Raw genomic sequence first — 23,577 nt, forward strand, 5'->3', positions numbered from 1 at the left:
TGAGCAAAATGAAAAAGAACGAAAAAGACGTATAGTGAAATGTAACCACATTCAGTACATTCATGAACCAGTCAACATGTGCGCCAGCACATGTTGTACGGACTTTACCGAGTATATCCGATTGGATTTACGGAGTTCTTCGTTACCAAAAGGAAATTCCCGGCAACTGATCTTAACCAATGAAAATACAACGACAGATTCAGGACACCACACTCGTTCTCGAACGTTTCACATACGAATTGTCACGTGGTGCATTCGTATATAAACAAAAGCACGTTACTATTGCGACATAACAAAGCAATCACACGCCAAGTTAAAAACGGTAGACGAAAGTTCGATATTTATTTCTATTGCTAAAGGATGTTAATTAAAAGTTCGGATATATTCAACGAAATAATGGAGGAAGTAGTGGAACAAAAGCGGAGAAGAAAAACACGTCGTGGAAAAAAGACACGGCCGGTGTCAGTGATGGAAAATACTGGTTGTTCCAATGAAGGTAATGCATACGTGGCAAATACGATTTCAGTACGTTTTCATCCGTTCACGAAACCATGTAATTCCGTACATAGGAAACCATTTTACAGACCAACCAGCCCAAAGGCACCACATAATTCTACGCAGTATCTAATTGAAGACAGTGGTAATGACCTTATCAATATTGAGAAGTTGTCACCCCAATACGACACAGCAGTGACCACGCCTTTTCAAGCTATGGAAATTGACGACTTTAAAGACTTTGAACAAATCTCCTTTTACGAGAATGATTGTGGGGTCAAAGAAACTTATCAACCAGTGAATGAGAATGAGACGGATACATTCATTGTTCAGGAGTTTGAACGAGATTATCAGACCGAGATGGACACTCACACAAGAACTATTGAAAGTCAGCGCACAAAGGAACTGATGAAAATAACAAAGACTGAGCTGATTCAAAATTTAATTAAGAGTCAAGATATACTAAAAATAAAATGTAACAAAGATGCTGAGCAATCTCGAAATGACTTAAAACACAAGATAGAGATGCTCAAACAAGAAAATCTAGAACTGATCAAGGAAAATGAAGAGCTGGCACTGTACACCAACTAACTACGAAATAGAGAGCTGTTAAAATATGCAAATAATTATCATCCATTAATGTAGTAGTGTTATTGGGAAGAAACAATTGAAGTCATTTACTTGCAAAAAATATTACATGTTAAAGATCTGTTTTATTATTGGTATTCTGTTTGTGATGAAATCAGAATTACACTTTCCTTCTTTGTTTCAGCTTGAAGCTTGAGCTGTGCCTGCCTCAAACGTGAGCAAACAGGAATATCCCTATGTTCAGTTGTGTATACTAATATATACATCGTTATAAAAAAAGGTAATTGCTCATGAAAAATGTGTTATGAAGGGTATGAATAATGTACATACTTAAAGCACACTGTTAACAAATAAGACAATAGTATTGAGTTATTAAGGAAAGATGTCAACATATTCTATGATAACATTGAATAGCAACAAAAGCAGATTAGCTTCAGGCATCTGACTTGCTCAAGTTACAACATGTATTAATAAACTACTGTTCAAAGTAGAATAATTATTACACATTTGACACTGTACATGTTTTAAAGTTTGTATGTTAAATGTATTCCTTTTTCCGGATGTTCCCAAGCTGTAAAACGCCTGTTACATTTCAGCCAGAGTTCCCCTGGGAGGTGACGTGGTCCACCAGCCTTGAGACTAGGGGGAGTTGCCTCCATGTCGATGAAGGGGCTGCACTTATGTTGAAAATGAGTATAATCATGTACACACACATTATGAATATTAACCATGGCTTATTCTATTTATTAGGGATGTAACAAAATACAGATATCTTTGATTTTCAGGAATATCATTTTTTAATGCTTATTTGAATTCTCTTCAGTTGTGTTGATAAAGAGTAAAACCAATGTAGACACAGGTTATGATGATCAACCATTGCATATATATTCTATTTATTACTGATGTAACATATTACAGATATTCTTGATTTCAGAAAAAATCATTTGTTTAAATTATTTTAAGCTCATTACAAACACCAATAAACTGTTAATATCCAAAGTGTTTTTATTTTATGACTTACTAAGGCCAACTAAGATTAAGTTCAATATAAATAAAGCTAAATAGAGTCTATGTTATTTAACCATCAACAGTTCAATTATAACACTGTTTAGCAGAATTTAATCTTGTCCACATAAGAACATGTCTTCTGTTTTGCATATCCATTTTAAAGTGGATTAAGACCATCTCTTCCAGTCACTGGCATGGTGAACATCTACAGGGTTTCTTTGCAAGTATCCTTGATACTACGTATCTTCGCTTCAATCCATATATGTATAATGCGATTTGTTCATCACACACTTTCTGATGTCAGACACCCCTGAAAGGAGAAGTCAGTTTATGGTTCACAAAATAAATCAACCATTGACTATAAAGTGGAAGAATGATGGTTATCAATTGTGGTGGTCATTTCCTGTTGATCAAATTTACTGAAGGTTTGGAATGTCAAATAATGAACGACTCCAGTCCTTTATCTTAAAAAACGAACATTTGGTTTATTAAATCAAGTTTAAACAAGTTATTTGGCTAAAGGAAATATGATTCTAAATGAATTCTGCTTAAGCGATTTCAAGAAATCAAGACAGGACCATAGCTCTGGCATAACAAAGTTATTTATCAAACTCTTCCATGATATTTCATAATTTAATAATTGAGCCCATAATTTTTTCATTATTAAATGTTTGATAAGATTGGATCAAAAATGGAAAAGTTGGAGGGTGAACATATTGGTCAAATTTTATAATTGAAGGGCCATTATTGGATAGATTGACAAACTGGTTATCAAACCTGTCTGTTACATTATAGTTGAGCTTCATAGCAAGATAATTGATAGAGAGTACCGTATCTTGGATAACACACGCTGCCAGAATGGTTTTCAAAGTAAATAATATTTATGCTAATAAACTTAATAACCAAGTTTCTTAAAAGGTGAACGAGAAATAGACAATTTAGAGTCATCACATCAATTTGTCCGTTAAAGGACCCTATCCCGGAGGTCTTAAGTGATCAGGCTTCGAATACATATAGTAAAACAAAGATTGAAAAACAAATTGTTGGGAGTGTGGACAACTGTGGTGAACATGGTTGTTGCCATAACTTTTTTAAATGCAGATATTTTTAAATTAAAGCAAATTCAGGTGTTTGCGAAAAGGTTTGTTTCAGAGAAGTAATTATTACTTAAGTTAGGTAAAAATAAAGTTGTTAAGAATAAGATTTGCTGTTCTTAGCTCACAATTGCCTTTTGTTGATGAATATTACCTATATTAAGTTATATTTAGCAAAAATATTGTTATAGCTTTATATAAAAGACAGATTATTTCTTTTAATTTAACGTGAATAATTCTGGCAATCCAATTTAGACAAAATTGTGTCCACCATCATTCTAATTAAGTATTTTAGATTCATAATATATGTATTAATATATAAATTTAAGCATTTTCATTTAAAATGGCAATAACTTTTGTGTAAACGATGTGATCCAAACAAAAACTTTGCGAGCACCACCATACTAGGGCTTAATTAACTTCACAGAAGTTTTATTAAATTCTGACTTATAAGCTTAACATTAATTGCTGCAGATAGACTGTAAGATGGACACACAAAGACAGGATAACAAGTGCTCTGATCTACTTGATATATGAAACAAGAGTACCGGTCTTACTTTTCATAAAAGCTTTTGGAGGTTATAACATAAGAATTATCACATGGAACTTGTTAGTCAGAATTAAATGACAATATAACCAGAACACAGTGATATTTTTTTCAATCCACTTTGAAATCAGACAAGCTTCAAAAGAATCCACATGCTGTGCACATGTTGACAGACATTAAATGCAAAACAGTTCAGCCACATCTTTTAACTACAACCTCACCCCTTGAGTGTAGAGGCATTTAAGTGTGTACTGCGGGGTGTGGTCTGGGCAGAGGCGGTCTCCACATGCTGTATGGACTCCTCCAGCACGTCAACCACCCCCTGTAGACCTTCCAAGGCCTCGGCTCCTGCACTCACTGAAAGATTGAAATGGTGAAAGACACCTGATCACATCATTCAGTAAGTTAAATATTATGCTGTGGAAAACAATAACTTACTTTAATACCACTTTCGAATTTATTCGTTGATCACAAGAAAAGAGCAGTTACAGACTGCCATATCCCCCACCAAATTAAGAACAGTATCAACTGCACCTTACAACAAAGGGTAACATTGAAAATTAAAAAAGGGCATTAACTCGGCTTTCATCATTATGGTTTCTGTGCACTGCACTTCTCCTAAATGAGATCTACCTTAATATGAAGTTTTGAGTCAACAACTCAAAGACTTAAAAGTTATGCTCCGGACAAAAAAAGTGAGTGATAATTAACAAAAGGCAATAACTAAAAATACTGGAAATCCAACGACCATGCTAAGATCAGAAGATTGCTTTGATCTTGACCTTGAAGATAAGAAGATGGGTCTTGTGTGCCACACATCCTCATGCTATGGTAGTCACTTCTACCAAATTGTTTTAAAATTCAACCATAAATATGTTCAGGACAAAAACAGATTATAAGGACGTGATGGTGCGAGTGATTCCTAGATCAGGGGTACAAGGTATAAGAAATTATCTAAAATCTATTATTAGTTAGGTTGGGAAAAAATGCACCGGTTTGCACGCCCTTTTCTAATAACCTAGACATTTACTTACATTATTTTTTACTGTTTCGTCTTGGTCTTCATTCTTGCATGGTTAATGTTTTTTTTAAATGTAGACAACACTTGAGCAACCCAAAATAAACCCCAATTTTAGCACGAAAAGCTATACCTTAGACATGAAAATGTAAGAAATTCTCATTTCCCAAGACATGCAAGCAAACATCATACCAAGAGAGTGTGTATCACTGAGTTTAGCCAGTCGTTCAGAGGGCTCCCTGTTGAGAGCTGTGTACGATCTCCTGATGTCTCCCAGATTTTGCAGCATCTGAAATACAGTATCACAAGTTAGAAAAATAATGCAACAAGTACTAATCAGTTGTTGGGTAAATTTTTCACATGCATGAATACTCCATTATCTTTATATTCATCCTTCACTCCTTAATATGGCATGCTTTCATTTTAAAACAAACAACTTTCTTTCCTGACTTGGAACATTTTTTGAGCAATACAATTCACATCTAGCAAGGTCTAGTCTTCTTTCCCATTGTATACCAATACATTATGTAACTGATGACCAATGGTGACTATGGTTATCATTATTTCACCTGTAAGAACTGCTGCAGGAGTCTGTGTACTCGTTTAAATGCTGCGCCAAGCTGGGTGAGCTTAGGGGGAGATTTGTTGCACCACTGTCTCATCTCATTTTCGTAACAGTAGGTGAAGCCAGTGATGAGCTGGGACAGCTCAGACAATACCAGACTCACTGTCCGGCACACAGTCTCCACCTTTCCTGCATCTAACGATTGGTAGTCGGACTGGAACATTCAATTGTACTTCCATTCATATGCTCTCCCAGTTGAAATTGTTATATGCTGGATGTAAAATTCATTTTACCCAATTGAAATAATATGTAGTCGAAATGCTAAAACAGCATCACCTATTGGTCATAAAGCTTGCTTTTGAAAATAACGATGTTTAATTTTAATGTTTAATGTAACAATGTTTAACAAGTGAGGAAGATCAATAAGGGACAAATTCAATCGTAGCACTTTTTAAAAGCATACATGCTTGTCAGAAGTCTCTCAAACCTGGGACCATGATAACAAACAGGTTCAAGTTTGAGTTCAGACTCGTGTGGCAAAACTGCAAATCATAATATCATTGTAACTTTCATTCTAGTTCAGTTTTGATTATGATATTTGCTGAATATAGTATGACTTCAAAATTGTACAATAAATTCACATTCATACCTGTAAAGGTAATGGAATTAAGATGATTCTTTACAATTTAATAAGGTGCTTGTCTGATCCTAGACTCTGACTTGAAACTGTTAGTAAACATGGGCCCAGACCCCGAAAACCCAGATGTTGCACATACATGTTTCCTCATGTCTTGGAGCAGGTCCCACTGGCGAGCCATGTCCTCGGACAACTTCACAGCAGCATTCTCTATTGCCTGAAGGTCCGGCTTCGACACCCTACAATACATCAGTGTAATGTTGTACCATACCACATTGTCAACTTATAGAGCATGGTGTATTGTGGCCATACCAACTATGTTGATTACATGAACGGACGAGTCAACCAAGTGGAATAAAATATTTACATTTTATAATTATGTATCATTGATACAGCAATAAGAATCTTTTAGTACAAATATATTTAAAGATTAATACCGACACACAAATACTTGAATCAATGCAAACTCGCAAACAAACCAACCGTCAAATCTATAAACTAAAAAACAATTATATTGCAATAAAAGACCCATAACACATGCTATATATGAAATGTCTTCCAATACAATGGAACACCATTTTTGGGAATGTAGAATTGTACAAGATTTGTAGAAAAAAATCAAAGAACCAACTATCTTTGGATATCCACAAACAAGTATGTGTAAGTCTCAGAACTAAAAGTTTTGGCCCTCTACAAAGTTAACATTTTAGTAGTCTAATTTATTATAATATAAAGCTCAGACATACTACCCCCAAAACTAACATTGGTTGATGATACAAAATACACACTTCAAATTGCATTTTTAAATGACAAGTTAAGAATTGAGGAGTAAAAGTGGCACATTGCGCCTTTGTAAAAACCCTTTTTAATAGTCTATTTTTACTTTGTTTTTGGTTTAATTTTTAACATATTTTTTATCTTTTTAAACATAAATTGGATCAGTTGTTGATTTTTTTTAAATTTGTCCTTAACATATGAACATTATTATGATTTACATGGTATTTTATAAACACTACTTGTGTTTTTAAGTTTAAGAACTTGTATTCTGTTATGTAGTATCATTAGTTGTTTATGTCATAAAAAACATAACTTTATTGAAAGAGTAACTGAAATAATTTTTATAAATAGATATGCAGCATTTCCATGCAGCATCTTTACAAGTATCTGCTACCAAAGTTAAAATAATTGTAAGCGTTAAAAGAATCCTTTGCTTTTCATATATAATATTAAATAAGGTATACCTTGTTAACTGCTTATATGATTTACAAACAAATGATTTAGTTAAGAAATGTGAGTTAGAGATCTGTGATTTGCCAACCTTTATGCATATTTAATGTGTTTATAAAACAGCATCCATAATAGCCCCTACTTGATGTCCCCAGCTTTGCCAGCCTGGGCCCAACGTGCCTCAAGTTGTTTTTGCAGGTCGAGTGGCAGCAGAGCAAGGCGGGGAGAGAACACAGCATCTAGAGGCCCACTCACACACAGGTTGTTCATGTAGGCAGTGTCATGGGCTAGCTGTTCCTCCAGGGGCATTGCATCACTGCGAAAAACATTTACATAATTTGTATACATTGACATTTAAAAAACCCACAAAAAACTGTCATTATAGAAATGTAATCAAATTTTGATTTAATAAGCATCCAGCATGCAAAGAAAAGCTCTGGGGAAATATTCCTGAAAATTCCTTGAGCTGTGTAGGAAAAATCCTTTTTACATCTTATGTTCAATATTATCAAAAGGCCAGAATTCATGGAAATATGACAAGTAAAACATACTGCCCTTTATTCTTAAAGGAGTCATTGAAATGAGACTTTTGGATTAAAAAGCCCATTTTTCACTATTGTGCATGGCTTGCAGGCTTGTGCTAATTTCGACCATTGCTTCAAGTTAAATGAAAACTAAATAAAAGAGCTGTCACCAAGACAAGGTGCTCGACAACTACAACGCCTTTAAGTTTAACGGTTGCAATGTTTTGGAAAAAACATCACTGTAAAATTAGATTACATGCGAAACCTTAACCAGAATTTCTAATTCAATTAATAAAGGGGCAAAATTTGCTTTATATGCAAGATAGATTTTTCTCCTACCTCAGATAATTAGATCCATAAATTTGACCATGCTCAAAATTCTTTTCTCCCATCTCAGATAAATAGATCTAAAAATCTGACCATGCTTGAAATTCTTATGATAAAACAAGTACCCGTATGGAACTCCTTTTTTTATTGTCATCACACAAAAACCTCCCTTGTTGAAGAATGTCGTATGTAGCATCATGGAAACCTTGTCTTGTGGCAATATTTAGAATCCTTAATAATTTTTTCCTGCTTCAAATGGCATCATAATTTTTTTTTCTCGCTCCATTCAAGAAATAATGCTACTCTACTCAGAACTATTTCAAGAACGATTTGACTATTAACATATAAACCTGCGTTACTGTGTGCATATCCATGACAACCACAAATAATTACATAATCTATACGCATTTATTTTCACTACGCACAAAAGAGTTACAAAGAATTTTTTTTTTTTTACTTTTTGTTTAACTGAGGTTGGAGAAAAAGACGTTTCCGCAAAACACCCTTCGCTCGGGTTGGGATGAACCTATCTTACACTCTCGGCCATGGAAGATATTTATAATCTTGCCCATGGGCAAAGATAAAACAAGTACACGTATGGAACTCCTTTTTTATTGTCATCACACAATTACCTCCATGGTTGAAGACAGTCATCTGTAGCATCATATAAACCTTGTCTTGTGGCATTATTTAGAATCCTAATAAATTATATTTCACTTCAAATGGCTCCATAAAAAAGTTTTCTAGTTCCATTCAAGAAATAATGCTGCACTCTTCTCAGATCAAGAATGATTTGACTATTAACATAATCTGAGTTCCAGCAAAAAAATACATTTTTAATATATTTTGTTTAACGGAGGTGGGAGAAAAAGCATCTACCATAGCTACTCGTGTAAGATAGGTTCATCCCCAACCCTCGCGCAGGGTGTTCTGCGGAAACTGGGTTTCCGCAAAACACCCTACGCTTGGGTTTGGATGAATCTATCTTACACTCTCAGCTATGGAAGATACTTATAGTCATAGTTAATTGAATAAGGTTTCAAAGCAATTTATCCAGTAGTTGCTAGGTTATTGACTTAAACCTGTATGTACTAACATGCAAAACCTTAACAAGAATTTCTAAGTGTAATGATAAAGGGGCAAAATCTATATTATAATATATGCAAGATAGATGTGTCTTACTTGATTATTTCAGAAGGTTGGATGGATGGGAGCCCTTGTATTAAGTTTTAATGCAATACATGATGTTCTTTCTGAGATATTGACTCAAATGTGGTAAAATGCAAAACTTTAACCAGAATTTGAATAATAAAGGCCTATAATTTGCATATATATTTAAAATAGTGTTATCTTACTTCATTTATTAAGTAGGTTGGATTATTGGGAACACATATCTAAATTTTGAATGCAATACATGATGTTTTGGGGAGTAGTATAGCTCCTCTTATTTTATGAATATTCAAGCTTAAAATGTAAAAAAAATTTTTTTATATGAGACTAAAGTTAGAACGGACAAACAAGTCCATGTGATCACATATCACTTCTTAAAACAGGCCCCCTGTTTCGAATTGACTTATTCAGAAAACTGGCCAAACCTGACAAGTCCTGGCTCTCTAAACAGCTTGTTTTTTGGATCTTCTGAAGCATCGGCAATGGCCACAATGTCTATCAGGTGTTCCATGAAGCTGGACTGGCGAGAAGCAGGAACCACACCCTGTATGAAAATCATGCTAACATTGGAAAGGATTTCATTTGTCTGGGTATCATCACAGCCATAATTATGATGAAGGCACAATGTAACATTAATAATTTACTGAAATCCATACTTTTGCATACCTTATAGTCAGTGGGTTTTTTAAATTAAAAAGAATACAAAAAGGGCACCAAGACTGGTGCCAGTAGGACAACAGTCACAACTGAAATAAATTCATTTATTTTCTTGAGCAACATGAGTTTTTACTTTACCCTTATAAGATCTACATCATCATATCTGCACAGACCAATGTTGGAGGCTACATACAGAAGACCTGAAACATGATGCAAAAAATGTATACACCATTAAACATGAGGTTTAAAGTAAATTAAACCCGTAAAAAGAGAAGAAAATGGAATGATCCTTAATCGTTGAATATTTGTATTATTTGTTCAACTTACGTTGAATACGGGAGTCCATTTTTGACTCAACAGATGCATACTGTGGGTCGAGGACTTCATTAAGAGCAGAATCAAACCTGAAGATAATAAAGTTATAATAAATATGATTATTATATAAATTACAGTATTCTTTCTTCTGTCTTCAGCCACAAAATGAAGATGTTTAAACTGTGACTCTTGATTGATCTTCTCCCAAAGGAAGACTTTTGTTAAATTAAATTGCAAATACTCATAGCCAAAATTCTTCAAAAATTCTAAAACTGGAAAAAATAGTTGCAAATGATCATGTACTGTCTTGTCAATAAGTTGTTTTCTATTAAGTATTGAATGAAAACAATTTCAATAGTATAAATTTGTTGGACATATTTTGATTACTAGAATTTGTATCTTTTTCTATTTTTTTATTTTACTACTAAAAACAGATCAAATTGTCCTTCGTGGTGTACATACTTTGAAAGAAGCCACTGCAGCAGCCTGATTCTAGCCTCCCCAGGCTTAAATATGAGCTCAGTGATCCATGTGTCTTCAACTCCCTCCGTGTAAGGACAGCATAATTGCTAAAAATTACAACAGAAATTTGGATAAACAACTACAATTGTGTCAATAGGACATCGCATGAATGCCGCAATGGAATATGATTGACACACAATTGATTTCCATGATACGCAGTATGATTAATACACATCACAGAACAGTCTTCACCCAATATTTAGTGTGACTGACAAGGATGTTCTGTCAGACCTTCTGCCCTTCCCTCGAGACCAAACAAGTATGAGCAAATTTTTAGCAACTTGCATTTTTAACTTATTCTATATGATAGTTATAAATTCATAATTATATATATACAGGACTTTATGATTTATTCAATCTAGAAATTGTTGCAAGTTGTTATTGACATACTTCCAGTTAGGACCGTCAACCCTTCTGACAATTAACATTTATTTATAGATTATTAGTGTTCTTCTGAAAATGCGCCATAGAGTAAAAAAAAATTAAAGGGCGCTTAAGAAGATGTAGAAAGAGGATGACTAGGGTGCTCAATTTTCGCAGGATGTTCCTACTTTGTACCTTCAAAAATTTAATGCTTGGATTAACAGCTGATAAAAGTTTATAGTTGTATAAAGCCCTGCTAATCATAATGGAGCTTGCCAGAGATGACCCAGTAAATACATGTACTATTGTGCCAATTGGTTCATACAAACAGCACAGGTGAAACATTTCTCAGGTAATTCCAGCAATAAAAATAGACATAAGAATAGGGATTACGTATTCACTTTCGGTTTGGACAGAAAATTGTATTTAAACATATAAGCTGTCAAGCCTGAATTGTCTTTAATATCTTTACAAATTTTCAGTCAAACCATCCATCCTATATGATTATCTGTATGCATGACCATTTGTGATCTACCAAACAGTGTATTAGAAGTTTGACACTGAATACTTTCAGACTGAAACCTAACTGGCAGAACAGATCATTGCCACAAAATTATTTGCAGCTTGCAGCCATTTAAATTAGTCTTTTGGATGAAAAAGCCGGAATTCATATAATTCTGCTTGTCATTTCATTTTTGCACAAGCCCTTCTGAATAAAACCCAGAATTTGAGCAAGTCTGGAAAGCATTTTACCAGTGCAGGGCTTGCGGGCTTGTGCTTATTTCGACCACTGAGCTTTTAGATGGAGAGCAGATGATAAAGCTCATCACAAATATGGCCACAGGTGCTTGTCACATTGCCTGGATACAGTAATATATATATATATATATATATATATATATTTTTTTTTTTTTGTCAAGATAGTGAATATATGTCATTTTAAAAACACAATTTCCACAATTTTTCATGAAAAAAGATAGTATATATATATATATATATATATATATATATATATATATATATATATATATATATATATATATAAATAAATAAGGTGAACATGTGCAAAAATTCATCAATCCAAACAGACCTAATCAATAGAATAATCATAGTTCCTAAAATATTGGAGATAATCTAATAATTTTTACACTTATGATAAGGTATGATTTCCATCTAAAAGAAAAATATAACTTTTATGCTAGTTAGATTGACCTTTACGGCATATTCAAACAAAATGCACCGACCAGAAACTGAAATTTGCCATTACGAAAGAACCGGGAGGTTGAGAAACAATGGCTTTTTCCACCCTAAAACACGTTAAATACAGACTGACATGCAAACTTTGTGCATGCATTACAAAGAGAAGCTTGAAATATCATTCCTACCGTTGAAACTCGTTGAGTAAGACGCGTATTTATCCAAACGTTTATTTGTAGCAGTATTTCTACTTTCACTTTGAATCACCCTCTTGCAATTTTGACCTTGAACGCGCAGTCGGCTATGTCTTAAATGCAAGAAGCGTTTTCATTGGACGGCTTCCATCGACTTTCCTTGTTTTAAATGACGTAATTGGAAAAGCATTCAAATGTTGTCCAAAGTGACAATTGACTAATGCACCAGTCAATTGTAACCACGGCCCCCAGGTCCAGGAAATAGCAGGGACTTTGACTTTCAGTCCAGCCAAGCAGGGGTGTAGAAATAAACCGATTACTTTAGCATCTTCACCCGGCTATTTTCCCCGCATCAGCAAAAATAAAATCTGTTATTTTTGTCATGTTTCAATGTTTACATCCGTTTAAAACCCCGATTGTTGGTATGGTTTATTTTGGTTTCCGCGCGTCGGGCTACAATACAGCATAAGCTCGATATGTGACGTCATTAGTCACATTCCCCTCTGGGATGTTTTCAAGTACTAGGTTTGGGTTTCCCAGCGTTCCGAATACAATAACATTAGCTCAATACATGACCTCATTAGTCGCATCCCCCTACTGGAGATGTTTTGAAGTTAAATATATTTGCAAAGCAATGTAGGGTGAAAAAAGAATACATTTTTTTCCAGACACCAAAAAGCACAGTAAGTTTGCAATATGAAGTTGTCTGGCCTTCTGTTAGTCCTATTACCATTTACACAACAGTCCTCATTCCTTTTTGTATATGCGTGTAACCCGGGTGTAAACAAAATGAAACAAGCTTGCGGTGATGTCACTGCTAAATATAATTCATTAATTAGATGAATTTTACATGTACCTTTGGTGAAATTTTGTACGCTTTAAACGTCACAAAGTGTCCAGATATTTCTTTTGGTTGTTAAGACGGAATAAGTAAGCTGAAGGTGAAATATCTAGAACCACAGAAAATGAAGTTAGATGTTTAATTTTCAGAGGATCAGAGTGATTCAGTGGCTGAAAGTGTATAATTTGTAGAGAAGAAATTACATATACTATAAGGAGGGAATTGCTAGCAAATGGCAAGGCACGTGGTCTGGAATATTATAATATTATCCTGAATCTGAATTTGACAGTAAATTGGTTTAGGTAGCCCTCACTGGTGGGGGGATTGGGGTAGTACTCAGATTCAGTACCATATTCAAGTACATTTATGTTAAGGTTCCCGATTACAAAATAAACATGCACCAGAAGACTAGAAATTGTGGTTAATAAAGGCTTAAATTCATCCCACAAGGGGCGTTGCCCTCTTGACCCATACTGGGCGAGGACACCCGGACCCCCCCCCCCCCGCCTACTTTTGAGATATTCCATGGTACTTGAAGCCCGGGCAAAATCCCCGCCCTGTGGTGACGAACTGCTGGTTAAACCCCCGCCAAATGCCCCCTTACCCCAGGGACCCTTGGTAAGGCCCGACCCTGGTAAGGCCCATTCCCCACTATATTTGGTGCGAATACCAAACCACTGCATTCATCTGGCACTGCGGGGCCAAAGGTAAAAACACGGCCCATTTCCCCGGCTACGGAGCAGGAGGTCTTGGGTTCGATCCCAGGCTGAGTCATACCAAAAGACGTTAAAAAATGATACAAGTAGCTCCCTTGCCTGGCGCTCGGCATTTAAAGGATAGTGCTTGGAAAAGTGGTGTACTCAGTACTGGTTTAACCCAGGAAAGTATGTAAAAGAACCAAGGGGTCTCTTCGAAAAGATCTAGGGTATCGCATCCGGACTTCCTTGTACCCCACCACTGTCTCTTCAGCGTGCTGTACCTTCAGCAAAAACAAAAGGACCCCGTTGGAAATAAGGGCTTGCACTTTCATGGGTTATCCTTGCCCTCAAGGTCTAAAGAAATACAATTTTACATACATACATTAGTAATGTGTTTAAAACCAAAACTCAGACAAGTAGAGACTTGCAAATAAGAATTTATTAATAGGTAGTACATCTGAAACGAGGAAGCCCGTATTATAACGTGTTTATTCTTCCAACGATAGCATTCTATTTTTCTTAATAATTTTGAACATACATCTAACTTTTTCTTGAAGCTTTTGGCTTTGACGTTTGAAGCAGCCGCCATCATGAAAAATCTAAACATACAGACGCATTATTCTTTAAGGTTACACTCAACTATTAAAATAAGCAATAAAATTCCCTGCAGAGTTAAGACATTGCCGTTACCTAACTTTTTCATTATTATGACACACTTGATATAAACTCAATTTTGACACCACTAGTAAGGGAGAGAAACTCCTATTGTTTAAATGCACAAATCGTGCACAGTGCCTGAACTACGTGATAGTGTAAAGAGCCTTTAGGGAAATTGTGCCTCCGGAATAGACGGTATTAATATGAACATGTAGTTATAAACACACAATAGACATTGTTGAAACATACCTATTAGATCTGTTCAACACAATTTATGACCTTGTTTCCGCCTATATGGAGTATAGGAATATAGTTACCCCGATGCACAAAAAGGATAAAAATGAGTGTAATTACTATAGAGCTATAACACTATCAAACAGCCACAGTAAAATATTCGTAAATATTCTGACAAAGAGACTGATATGCTTGTGTGAAATCAAGACGTTATTTATGAGTCGCAGGCAGGCTTAAGAAAAAAGTATACAACTTAATATTTTTAATTTACAAGCCAGGTGGTACAAAAATATTTACCTAAAAAGGGCGGTCGTTTCTACGTATTTTACGACGACTTTCTAAAAGCAATACGTTGATGGTTACTTACACAATGCAGTATGGCAGTTCATGAACAGAGCTGGAATTCGTGGGAAATTCATAGATATTTTCAAACCAATGTATGGACAACTTGAATTGTGTATAAAACTCTCTGGTGGATTAATTGAACGACTACTACCCCTGTGAAATAGGGACCAAACAAGGATGTACATGTGTCTCGTCGCCCGGAATATTTTCACTCTTAATGAATGATCATATAAAGGTACTCAATAAAAAATCACCAAATTGAATCTACGTAACAACTAGAGGAGATGGGGATTTGTATGCATGTATATTTGCCGATGATGTTGCTAGTTTAGCTGATACAGTCCGAAATCTACGAGCTCAAACTCACCTTTTCGATAGTTTTTTTTCGGAAAGCACTGGTATGAAAAAAGGACCATTCAAAAGTAATGCTATTTCGAAAAAGGGGCCCGTTGCGGTATTATGAAAGATGGTACTACCGGGAAATACAACTTGAAGTTGACTGTCGTCAAATAAGTACATCGACTCTTTCTTACGCCTAAACTAAGATGGACTATATGACAACCGACCTTCATTCAAAACAAGCAATGAAAGCAATTTCAGTTATACCTCGCCAAAAAAATCCTTTTGGTCATTTTCATATCAAAGATGCGTTTAAGGTAACACACCCCTAATGGGCATCATTCAAAACTATGATCAGCTTGAATATTTCTTAATGTGTGTCATTTCCTGGGGTCAAAAACAAAATTTAAAAGAAAGTGACCGTCAAATAACAATTTCATTTAAATTTGAATAACCCTACCCCCATTTCAGAATTTTCGTAAAAAACGACATCATACGAGAGACAAGAAAAATCCTTTATTTCATTCATTTTTCAACATTTTGGTAATAACTTGGTATCAGAGTAACAAGAAATATATTTGTTTTCAGAAATGATACAATATTGATCACATCACCAACAAATAGAATCATAATGTACTGAAATAGCCATATGGTATTTCAATTTAACATACTGTTTTGACCGCGAAGAATTGGAACTTCGAAGTTAAAAAGCAAAATCAACAAGTTATAGAAATACTCATGACCTGTTCTTTTTTAATAATTTTCTTTGATCTTTTTGGAACATTATGCCAAAAAATAAAAATGTTTTACCGTCTCATTTAAAAAAATAGAGTTTGTAATTCCCAACCACCCATTTCAGCCGTGCCTGCAAGATATAAAATCTTCAAAGAAGCTTATATTTATGTGTAGAAATGTATTTAATTACTTTTTAATGAAAATACAATATTAACTTCTGTAAAAAAGTAAGCTAATGAAAAAAAAGAAGAAGAAAAAATGTGCTTCTGGCTGGATTCGAATCACTACCTTTAAACCCACAAAAGATTTGTAGTTCTGTGCTTAACAACATAGCGTCGCTTTCGGACGTAAATGGCGTAACTCAATTTTGGCGCTAAAAGGACTTATCTCACGAATCCATTCATAATATAAGACCGCGTCCCGTGCAAAAAAGTGAATCTCTTAACCAATTATAAACGTAAATATGACACATGTGGCAAAATTACTAAAATTCATTGGACAAAAAATAGTTCGGCGAATATTGCCTATCTCGTAATCAAAATACCCGGCACTCATGAACATGGTTGACGATGCCTTTCAACGACATTTTACACTTCGTGGTAAGTTTTAAGTGCAAAGTTAAGGTTTATTTTAGTGCCAGTAGATGATTTACTAAATCTCCGAAGTCTTAACGCTTATTCATGAATAATTTTTGGCCTTTTTAGAATTTGTCATTGGTTTAACTCGATTATTTTTCAATGAATGATTTCACGTGTAAATATTTTCTATGCTAGTATGAAAACATGCATCAACATTTATGTTAACTGAAAATTAATGCCCTTATGTATATAAATTTAATGATTGTTTTTGAGAAAGGTAATTTTCGTTCAGTTGAAAAGCCTTCTTGGTAAATATTATTAAGATACGCCATTTTCTTAAATTGATATTTCCTCATTTAATTTTTGAATTTTTCTAAATTTGGGTAATACAATAAAGCCAAATTTCGAACACACAGTTTGTCATAAAGGAGAAGAGTATTGTTTGATGTTTGTATTTGGAATTGAACATTTATAAAGCATTTAGTTTCATTATTGCCTTGCACTTCATTCGTTTTGTCATATTTTTTAAGCAACCAACGTGATCCTGCAATGTCCTTACTGCAATTACCAGAGTGTGTAATAGTGCAAATTCTTGAGTATATAGATATCGATACTCTTTTACATGGTGTAGATAGAACATGCAAATATCTGCATGAAGTTATACATAACAATTCACGTTTGTGGAGACATATTTCTACTGATGGACCCATAATTGCGGATAAGAATCAATTGAAAAGTATCCTCAAACATGCATCGTGTTTTGAAGAATTTTTGATACCCTATGGACAACTTACTTGTCATCAAGCTGAGATCGATGTTCCTGTTTACAACGTCTCTCTGTAATGCGAAACACCTTTATTGGCTAGATATATCGGATTGTGAAGTGTCAACATTGTGTTTTCTGAATTTTTTACCAAGTTTAGAAATTTTGAATGTTTCTCATTGTACTAACTTGGTTGACGTTGACTTTGAAGTTATTGAAACTTGTGATAAACTAGACCAAGTATTTATTTCATTCAATGATGTTCATCCTGAAACAATTGTCAGATGTTGTTCAGAGCTTAGTCTTATAGTGCTAGACTGTTCAGGTATAAAATTACGCCTTAGTGACATTCAAGACTTGCTAACACCAACTCTGATGCAATTCCATCTCTCTCTTCATAACGACGAAGATGAAGCTATCTTCCGTGATTTAGTCAGACCTTTCGGTTCTTTGTCAACTCATTTATATAAAAGCATTTACAATGTCTTACTATAGAATACAGGGATCTTTAGTGTCTGATTTGAGTGATAACAATTGTACTACAGATCAGAACAACAACAACGAAAGCCTTTTGAAACTTTTAGAAGATTCTGATGACACTGAATCGTACTATGACGACGATGTCCGTGATCCGGATTGGAATCCTGTAAATAGTGCCATATCTGATACTGAAGAGATTCAGATTGACCACGAAGAGATTATTGAATCAGAGCAAGATAACAATGGCGCGGTAAAAAGGAGTTCGATCAATCTGAAAGAGTTAAATAAAAGTAAACGTATGAAGGGGGAGAAATACCTTGGCGTTCAAAAGAACACTGATGGTGTGAAAACATATTGCGTCGAACGCAAAGAGCGCTTAATAAGTCCAAGTAATGGCACAAAAAGGTGTGAAAAAAGCAGACAATGCTCTCTTCTACAAGAGGAGGACAGACAGGCCATTTTTGAAACGTTTTGGCACCAAATGACATGGCAGGAAAAACGCCTATATGTTACGGGGCTTATAGAGAGAAGAGAAGTTGCACAACGTACAACTGAAGGAAATAGCAGGCGCAACTTTTCTTACAAATATTACCTACGGAATGGTCATCTTAGAGTCCAGGTGTGTAAGAACTTATTCACTGCTACATTAGGTTTAAGTGAAAAAACTGTTCTTAACTGGACTAATGAAGCAACGTTTGCTGTGCCCAAACCAGAAGGGCAACGACGAAAAGGTGTCAACACGGAATTTGCTACAAGGAGGGACACAGCACGAGAATATTTGTCATCGCTACCATAGGTGCCTTCGCACTATTGTCGATCTACCACAACCAAATCGTACCTAGAGCCATTATTTCAAAGCTTAAACCAGTTATATAACGAGTATCAGAAGGATTGTAAAGAGAAGGGTACGACTCCCTACCACAAAACTGGATTTATTGAAATGTTCAAAGACATGAACTTATCCTTGTGGCAGCCAAAGAAAGACCAATGTGACAAGTGTTGCGAACACAAAGCAAATAATCTAGACGAAGACATTTATCAAGCCCACATACTAAAGAAAAACGAAGCTAGAGAAGCAAAACAGGCAGACAAAGAAAAGGCGAAGCACGATTCAACAACGAAATTGTTTACCATTGACTTACAAAGTCTTTTAGTATGTCCCAAGTTGAACGCTAGCTCCTTGTACTACAAGATGAAACTGTCTTGTCATAACTTTACAATATATGACATGACAACGGCAAGTGCCACTAACTACTTTTGGCATGAAGGAGAAGGAAAACTAAATGCAAATTGTTTTGCGTCGTGTTTAGTTGATTATTTAGAGACATTAGATCTTTCGATTGTCAAAACAATTATCATTTACAGTGATGGATGTACATATCAGAACAGAAACTGTATTATGTCCAACGCCCTGCTATTATTTGCAACAAAGCACAATGTGGTGGTGGTGCAGAAATACTTAGAAAGGGGTCATACACAAATGGAGTGTGACTCTGTACACTCCGTAATTGAACGCAGTGTAAAAAAGAAGCCCATTTTTGTACCCCAAAACTATGTAGAAGCCATAGAACAGGCCCACGGTAAGCAGCCGATTATGGTCAAATATGTAGACCATACATTTTTCAAGGAGTTCAGTGCTTTGACGTATTACTCATCGATACGACCAGGCTGTGGTGCAAAGGTGACTGACATTCGGGTTTTGAAATATAATACGGACGGATCCATTGCGTACAAATTAAACCACTCTGACGAATTTGGCGATATACCCAAACCTCGAAGCAGCAGGGTTGCCAATCCCTCTATTTCCGACAGGGTAGAAAATCTGTATAGTCACCGGCTTTCCATCAGGAAACAGAAGTATGAGCACCTTCAACAGCTAAAATCTGTGATTCCGCGCGATTATCACAGCTTCTATGACACACTTTTACATACTAAGACGTAGTAACAGTTTGCTATGACTATCTTCAAGTTATTTTTAATGTGGTTTTGCATTTGGTATAACCGTATTTGCCACAATCTTTAGGATTTATAGATTCTCGGGATGTGTGCTTTATCTATACACTCTATTATTGTGTTGTCACAAAGACGTTTGCCTTCACAAAATATGTTTTGTTTTTCCACAAACATGTTTTCGTGCGTGTATAAGTATGACAAGATTTTCACCATGCTGTTTGTTCTTAAACGTAAAATGCATTTAATTTTCATACACTTTGCTGGTATTTGTATTTGTCTCAGTAAGACTTTTAAACTATTTAGTGATGTCTTTAAGAAGTTTGCACTTACAACATGGTTGTTAATCTGAATACACAAATATGCGATAAACCTTTTTCGCCAGTAAGTGTATAATACATGTACTTAAAGACAGGTTTTTCACCATGTTGTTTGTTCTTTGGCAAAAGTACCTTTGCCTCAACGTTTAAATATAATAGACTATGCTGTTTGTTGTGTGTGTCTAGGTAAGAATTTATCTGTACATGTATGTGATAGTGATGTCTTTAAAAGTTGATATTACAACAATTTGTTTAACCCCCAACCACAAACATGTAATTTACATGTTATCGTAAAATGGATATGATTCCTTCTAACAATTATGAGCAAAGTCATCTAAGAATAGGGCATTTTAATTAATTTTGTTTTATATAGTTCATTGTTTTATTTCTGTTCAAGATTGAGAATTGAAAGGTTTTGTTGTTGTTGTTGTTTTGCCATGCATTCATAACAGTAAACATTTATTATGTAGATTTTGTAAATCATGGACAACATTGATATGGTATATCAAAATGAAACTACGTTGTTTTAGTGCAATAAATATGCAAAGAAACTGTACATTATTGTAGATTTGGGTTTGATGAATGTTCATTATTTTACATATCTCACTACAAAACGAGCAAATAAAGACAGAAACATACCTAACTCAAAACTTGCAAAATTCAGATGCAAAAGAAACAATTTCAACAAAGCTATATTAATTGTACTATATTTTGAACATTATATTATAATATGAGCGTTTTTCGGTAAAAACTTTTTTTTTTTTTTTTTAGTTTTTTCTATCTCCTGAAAAAAGCGTTTTTTTGAGTTAGGCCTTTTTCGTCCGAAAGCGGCGATAGGCTAACGCATTACTATTGGAGAGTTTCAAGTGGAGGTTTTCATTTAGGGCCCGGTGTGCTACTTTAAACTATTCGGCTCTATGATAATGCTGATTTTATGTTACTCGTCAGAATTTTGGGGATGCACATACTGCCAATACATAGAAAAAGTGCATTTTCACTTCTATAAGAAACTGTGTGGGCTTAATAGAACAGCGGCAAACTTATTTGCTCTGACCGAGTGTAGTAGACCACTAAGGCTGACAATTTATTTTGTGTAAGATATGGTATAAAAGAATTATACACATGACCAGCAATAGATCTCCACGTCAGTGTTTCATAATTCTTTTGAATATGGACAATGCAGGTCGTATTAGATGGGCAAAACACCTTAAAAGTGTTATATTTGAACACGGCTTTGGATACGCATGGACAGCTCTAGCTGTTGGCCAGCCAAACATATTCATGAAAATATTCACGAACCGGTTGAAAGACTGATCCCTACAAAATTGCATGCATGTTTTGCAGTCGTCACCACAATCTGAACATATATCAAACTATTCTGGATCCAGGGTAATAATTTTCAATAGACCTACCATATCCATAGAAGATTTGTTTTGCAAACTTTAGATGCTCAGGACATATATACGTTTATGATAGATAGCCGCCAAATAATGTAATAAGAGCTATTATAAGATAATGGGCTGTAATGGTATTTTGAAAGTAATTATTAAACCCCTTTAAATATATATTAACTCTAAACAGAGTTCAGATTCAAGTGTATATACATTTTATACTCTCAAGGTTAAGGTCATTTTAAAGCTGCACTCTCACGGATTGAACGTTTTGACACCCTTTGTATTTTTTGTCTTGGAACGAGCCATTTTATATGAAAATGCATGGAAACTAATGATATAAGACTGCTAAATAAAATCAGATCGCAGATTTTCATAGTTTAGTTAATTTTTTTTATGTTTTATGTATTTTTTTTTAAACCGTTAGTAAAGCTTTTAGCCATATATCATCAATTTTCGACGGAAATATGAAAATCTGCGATCTGATCTTTTGTTAGCAGTCTTCTTTTACTAGTTTGCAGATATTTACGCAAAAATGGCTTATTTCAAGACAATAAGTTGCCAAAACAGTAAATCTGTGAGTGTGCAAAAAAATAATAAATGTATATCCAGCTTATAAATATATATATTCCAACATGAATTGCTACGCATGTTATTTTAACATTTTGTTTTGAATGCACCCTATATTTGCTGTTACCATGGAGATATTCAAAATGGCTTACCAACAGTCAATGTCCAAAATTAGCTAAAATGATAAAAACAGATGGCTGTAATAAATTGCCAGTTCAGTAAAAATGTAATGTTTAAATATAAGCGTGAATATTCTCGTGGATATATTTTTTCTCATAATTAATGTTCTTCAAATATAACATAAACTACTTCAAGGTCAAGGTAAAGCTTATTTTAAGGTCAAATAATGAAATATATTCAAAAATAGATTTTTCCTGTAATACTGTTCATTTTTTATATTTATGTGTACTTTGTGTCATAAAAGGGTGGCAGAATTGCAAATTGTATGGTTCTTCTTTTTCACCAATATTATAATGTAAAGGGTTTTCATTTTGTTGTAAACGCCAAGGTTTTATACCATTGCAGAGTGCCAAAGGTGGTCTTAATTGCTGCAAGAGTCTTTATAATAAGGCAAATTGTGCAAGTGTTACACTATAAGTCTTAGTCACTAGTATATCTAAATGCATGGCATGCACCTATTTCATAGTGTATTCATGTTACCATGCATAAATAATCTCTTCAATGTCAAGGCCAAGTTCATTTTAAGGTCAAAATACCAAAAATACGCAAAATTCTTGTATCTTTAAGATATCTTGTCAATTTGCTTTAAATTTACTTTGGCATGTTAATTTACAACGTGATTGCAGAACTGGTTATCATGAATATATATTTTTATTATTATTTCAATATTAGGTCAGTTTTCAGAGAAAAGTATCCGAGTTTCTTTAAACGATTTGGTGCCCAACCATTACAAGTTGCATAATGAAAGTGCAGAAGTTTTCCCATTAAATTGTTGACTATATAGCTATGTCTGAATACACGCAGTGTTTCTATTTTATATCATACTTAAATATACAAACTAACCCACAGAACAAACCACATAACGGTCAAGATCAAAGTGATTCTAAGGTCATAATACAAAATCGTACTATGTTGGAGTGTTTTCTTTGTTTTCGTCTATAAATTGACTCCGAAATCTCAACGGTAACCAGTGGGCGGATCCTAACCATACACTAACTGTAGTCAAGTAAATAAACTTAGAGCTGCACATGTATTTTTTTCTAAATGG

The 23,577-nt window shown here is 34.6% G+C and overlaps 1 protein-coding gene and 1 long non-coding RNA gene across 3 annotated transcripts; one reads left to right on the forward strand and one right to left on the reverse strand.

The window, feature by feature from the left end:
• Nucleotides 1-270: 270 nt before the first annotated feature.
• Nucleotides 271-2,049, forward strand: LOC128216546 (uncharacterized). Its single transcript, XR_008258082.1, has 3 exons — nt 271-496; nt 1,268-1,363; nt 1,680-2,049. It is a non-coding gene; the product is annotated as an uncharacterized LOC128216546 (long non-coding RNA).
• On the reverse strand, nt 925-14,580 carry LOC128216545 (uncharacterized). 2 transcript variants are annotated; one of them, XM_052923142.1, is made up of 11 exons: nt 14,526-14,580; nt 10,635-10,741; nt 10,185-10,261; nt 9,996-10,057; nt 9,626-9,744; nt 7,322-7,495; nt 6,092-6,191; nt 5,320-5,529; nt 4,943-5,039; nt 3,954-4,089; nt 925-2,401 (listed from the first exon to the last, which is right to left on the reverse strand). In XM_052923142.1, the coding sequence occupies exons 1-11, from the start codon at nt 14,577-14,579 to the stop codon at nt 2,392-2,394; spliced, it is 1,146 nt and encodes a 381-aa protein (XP_052779102.1). In that variant the 5' UTR covers nt 14,580; the 3' UTR covers nt 925-2,391. The 2 variants fall into 2 exon arrangements, with proteins under 2 accessions (XP_052779102.1, XP_052779103.1); XM_052923143.1 differs by lacking the exon at nt 925-2,401 and having other exon boundaries at nt 3,950-4,089.
• Nucleotides 14,581-23,577: the final 8,997 nt, after the last annotated feature.

The sequence above is a fragment of the Mya arenaria genome, chromosome 14 (genome assembly GCF_026914265.1).
Source record: "Mya arenaria isolate MELC-2E11 chromosome 14, ASM2691426v1".
NCBI classification, from domain to species: Eukaryota; Metazoa; Mollusca; class Bivalvia; order Myida; family Myidae; genus Mya; species Mya arenaria.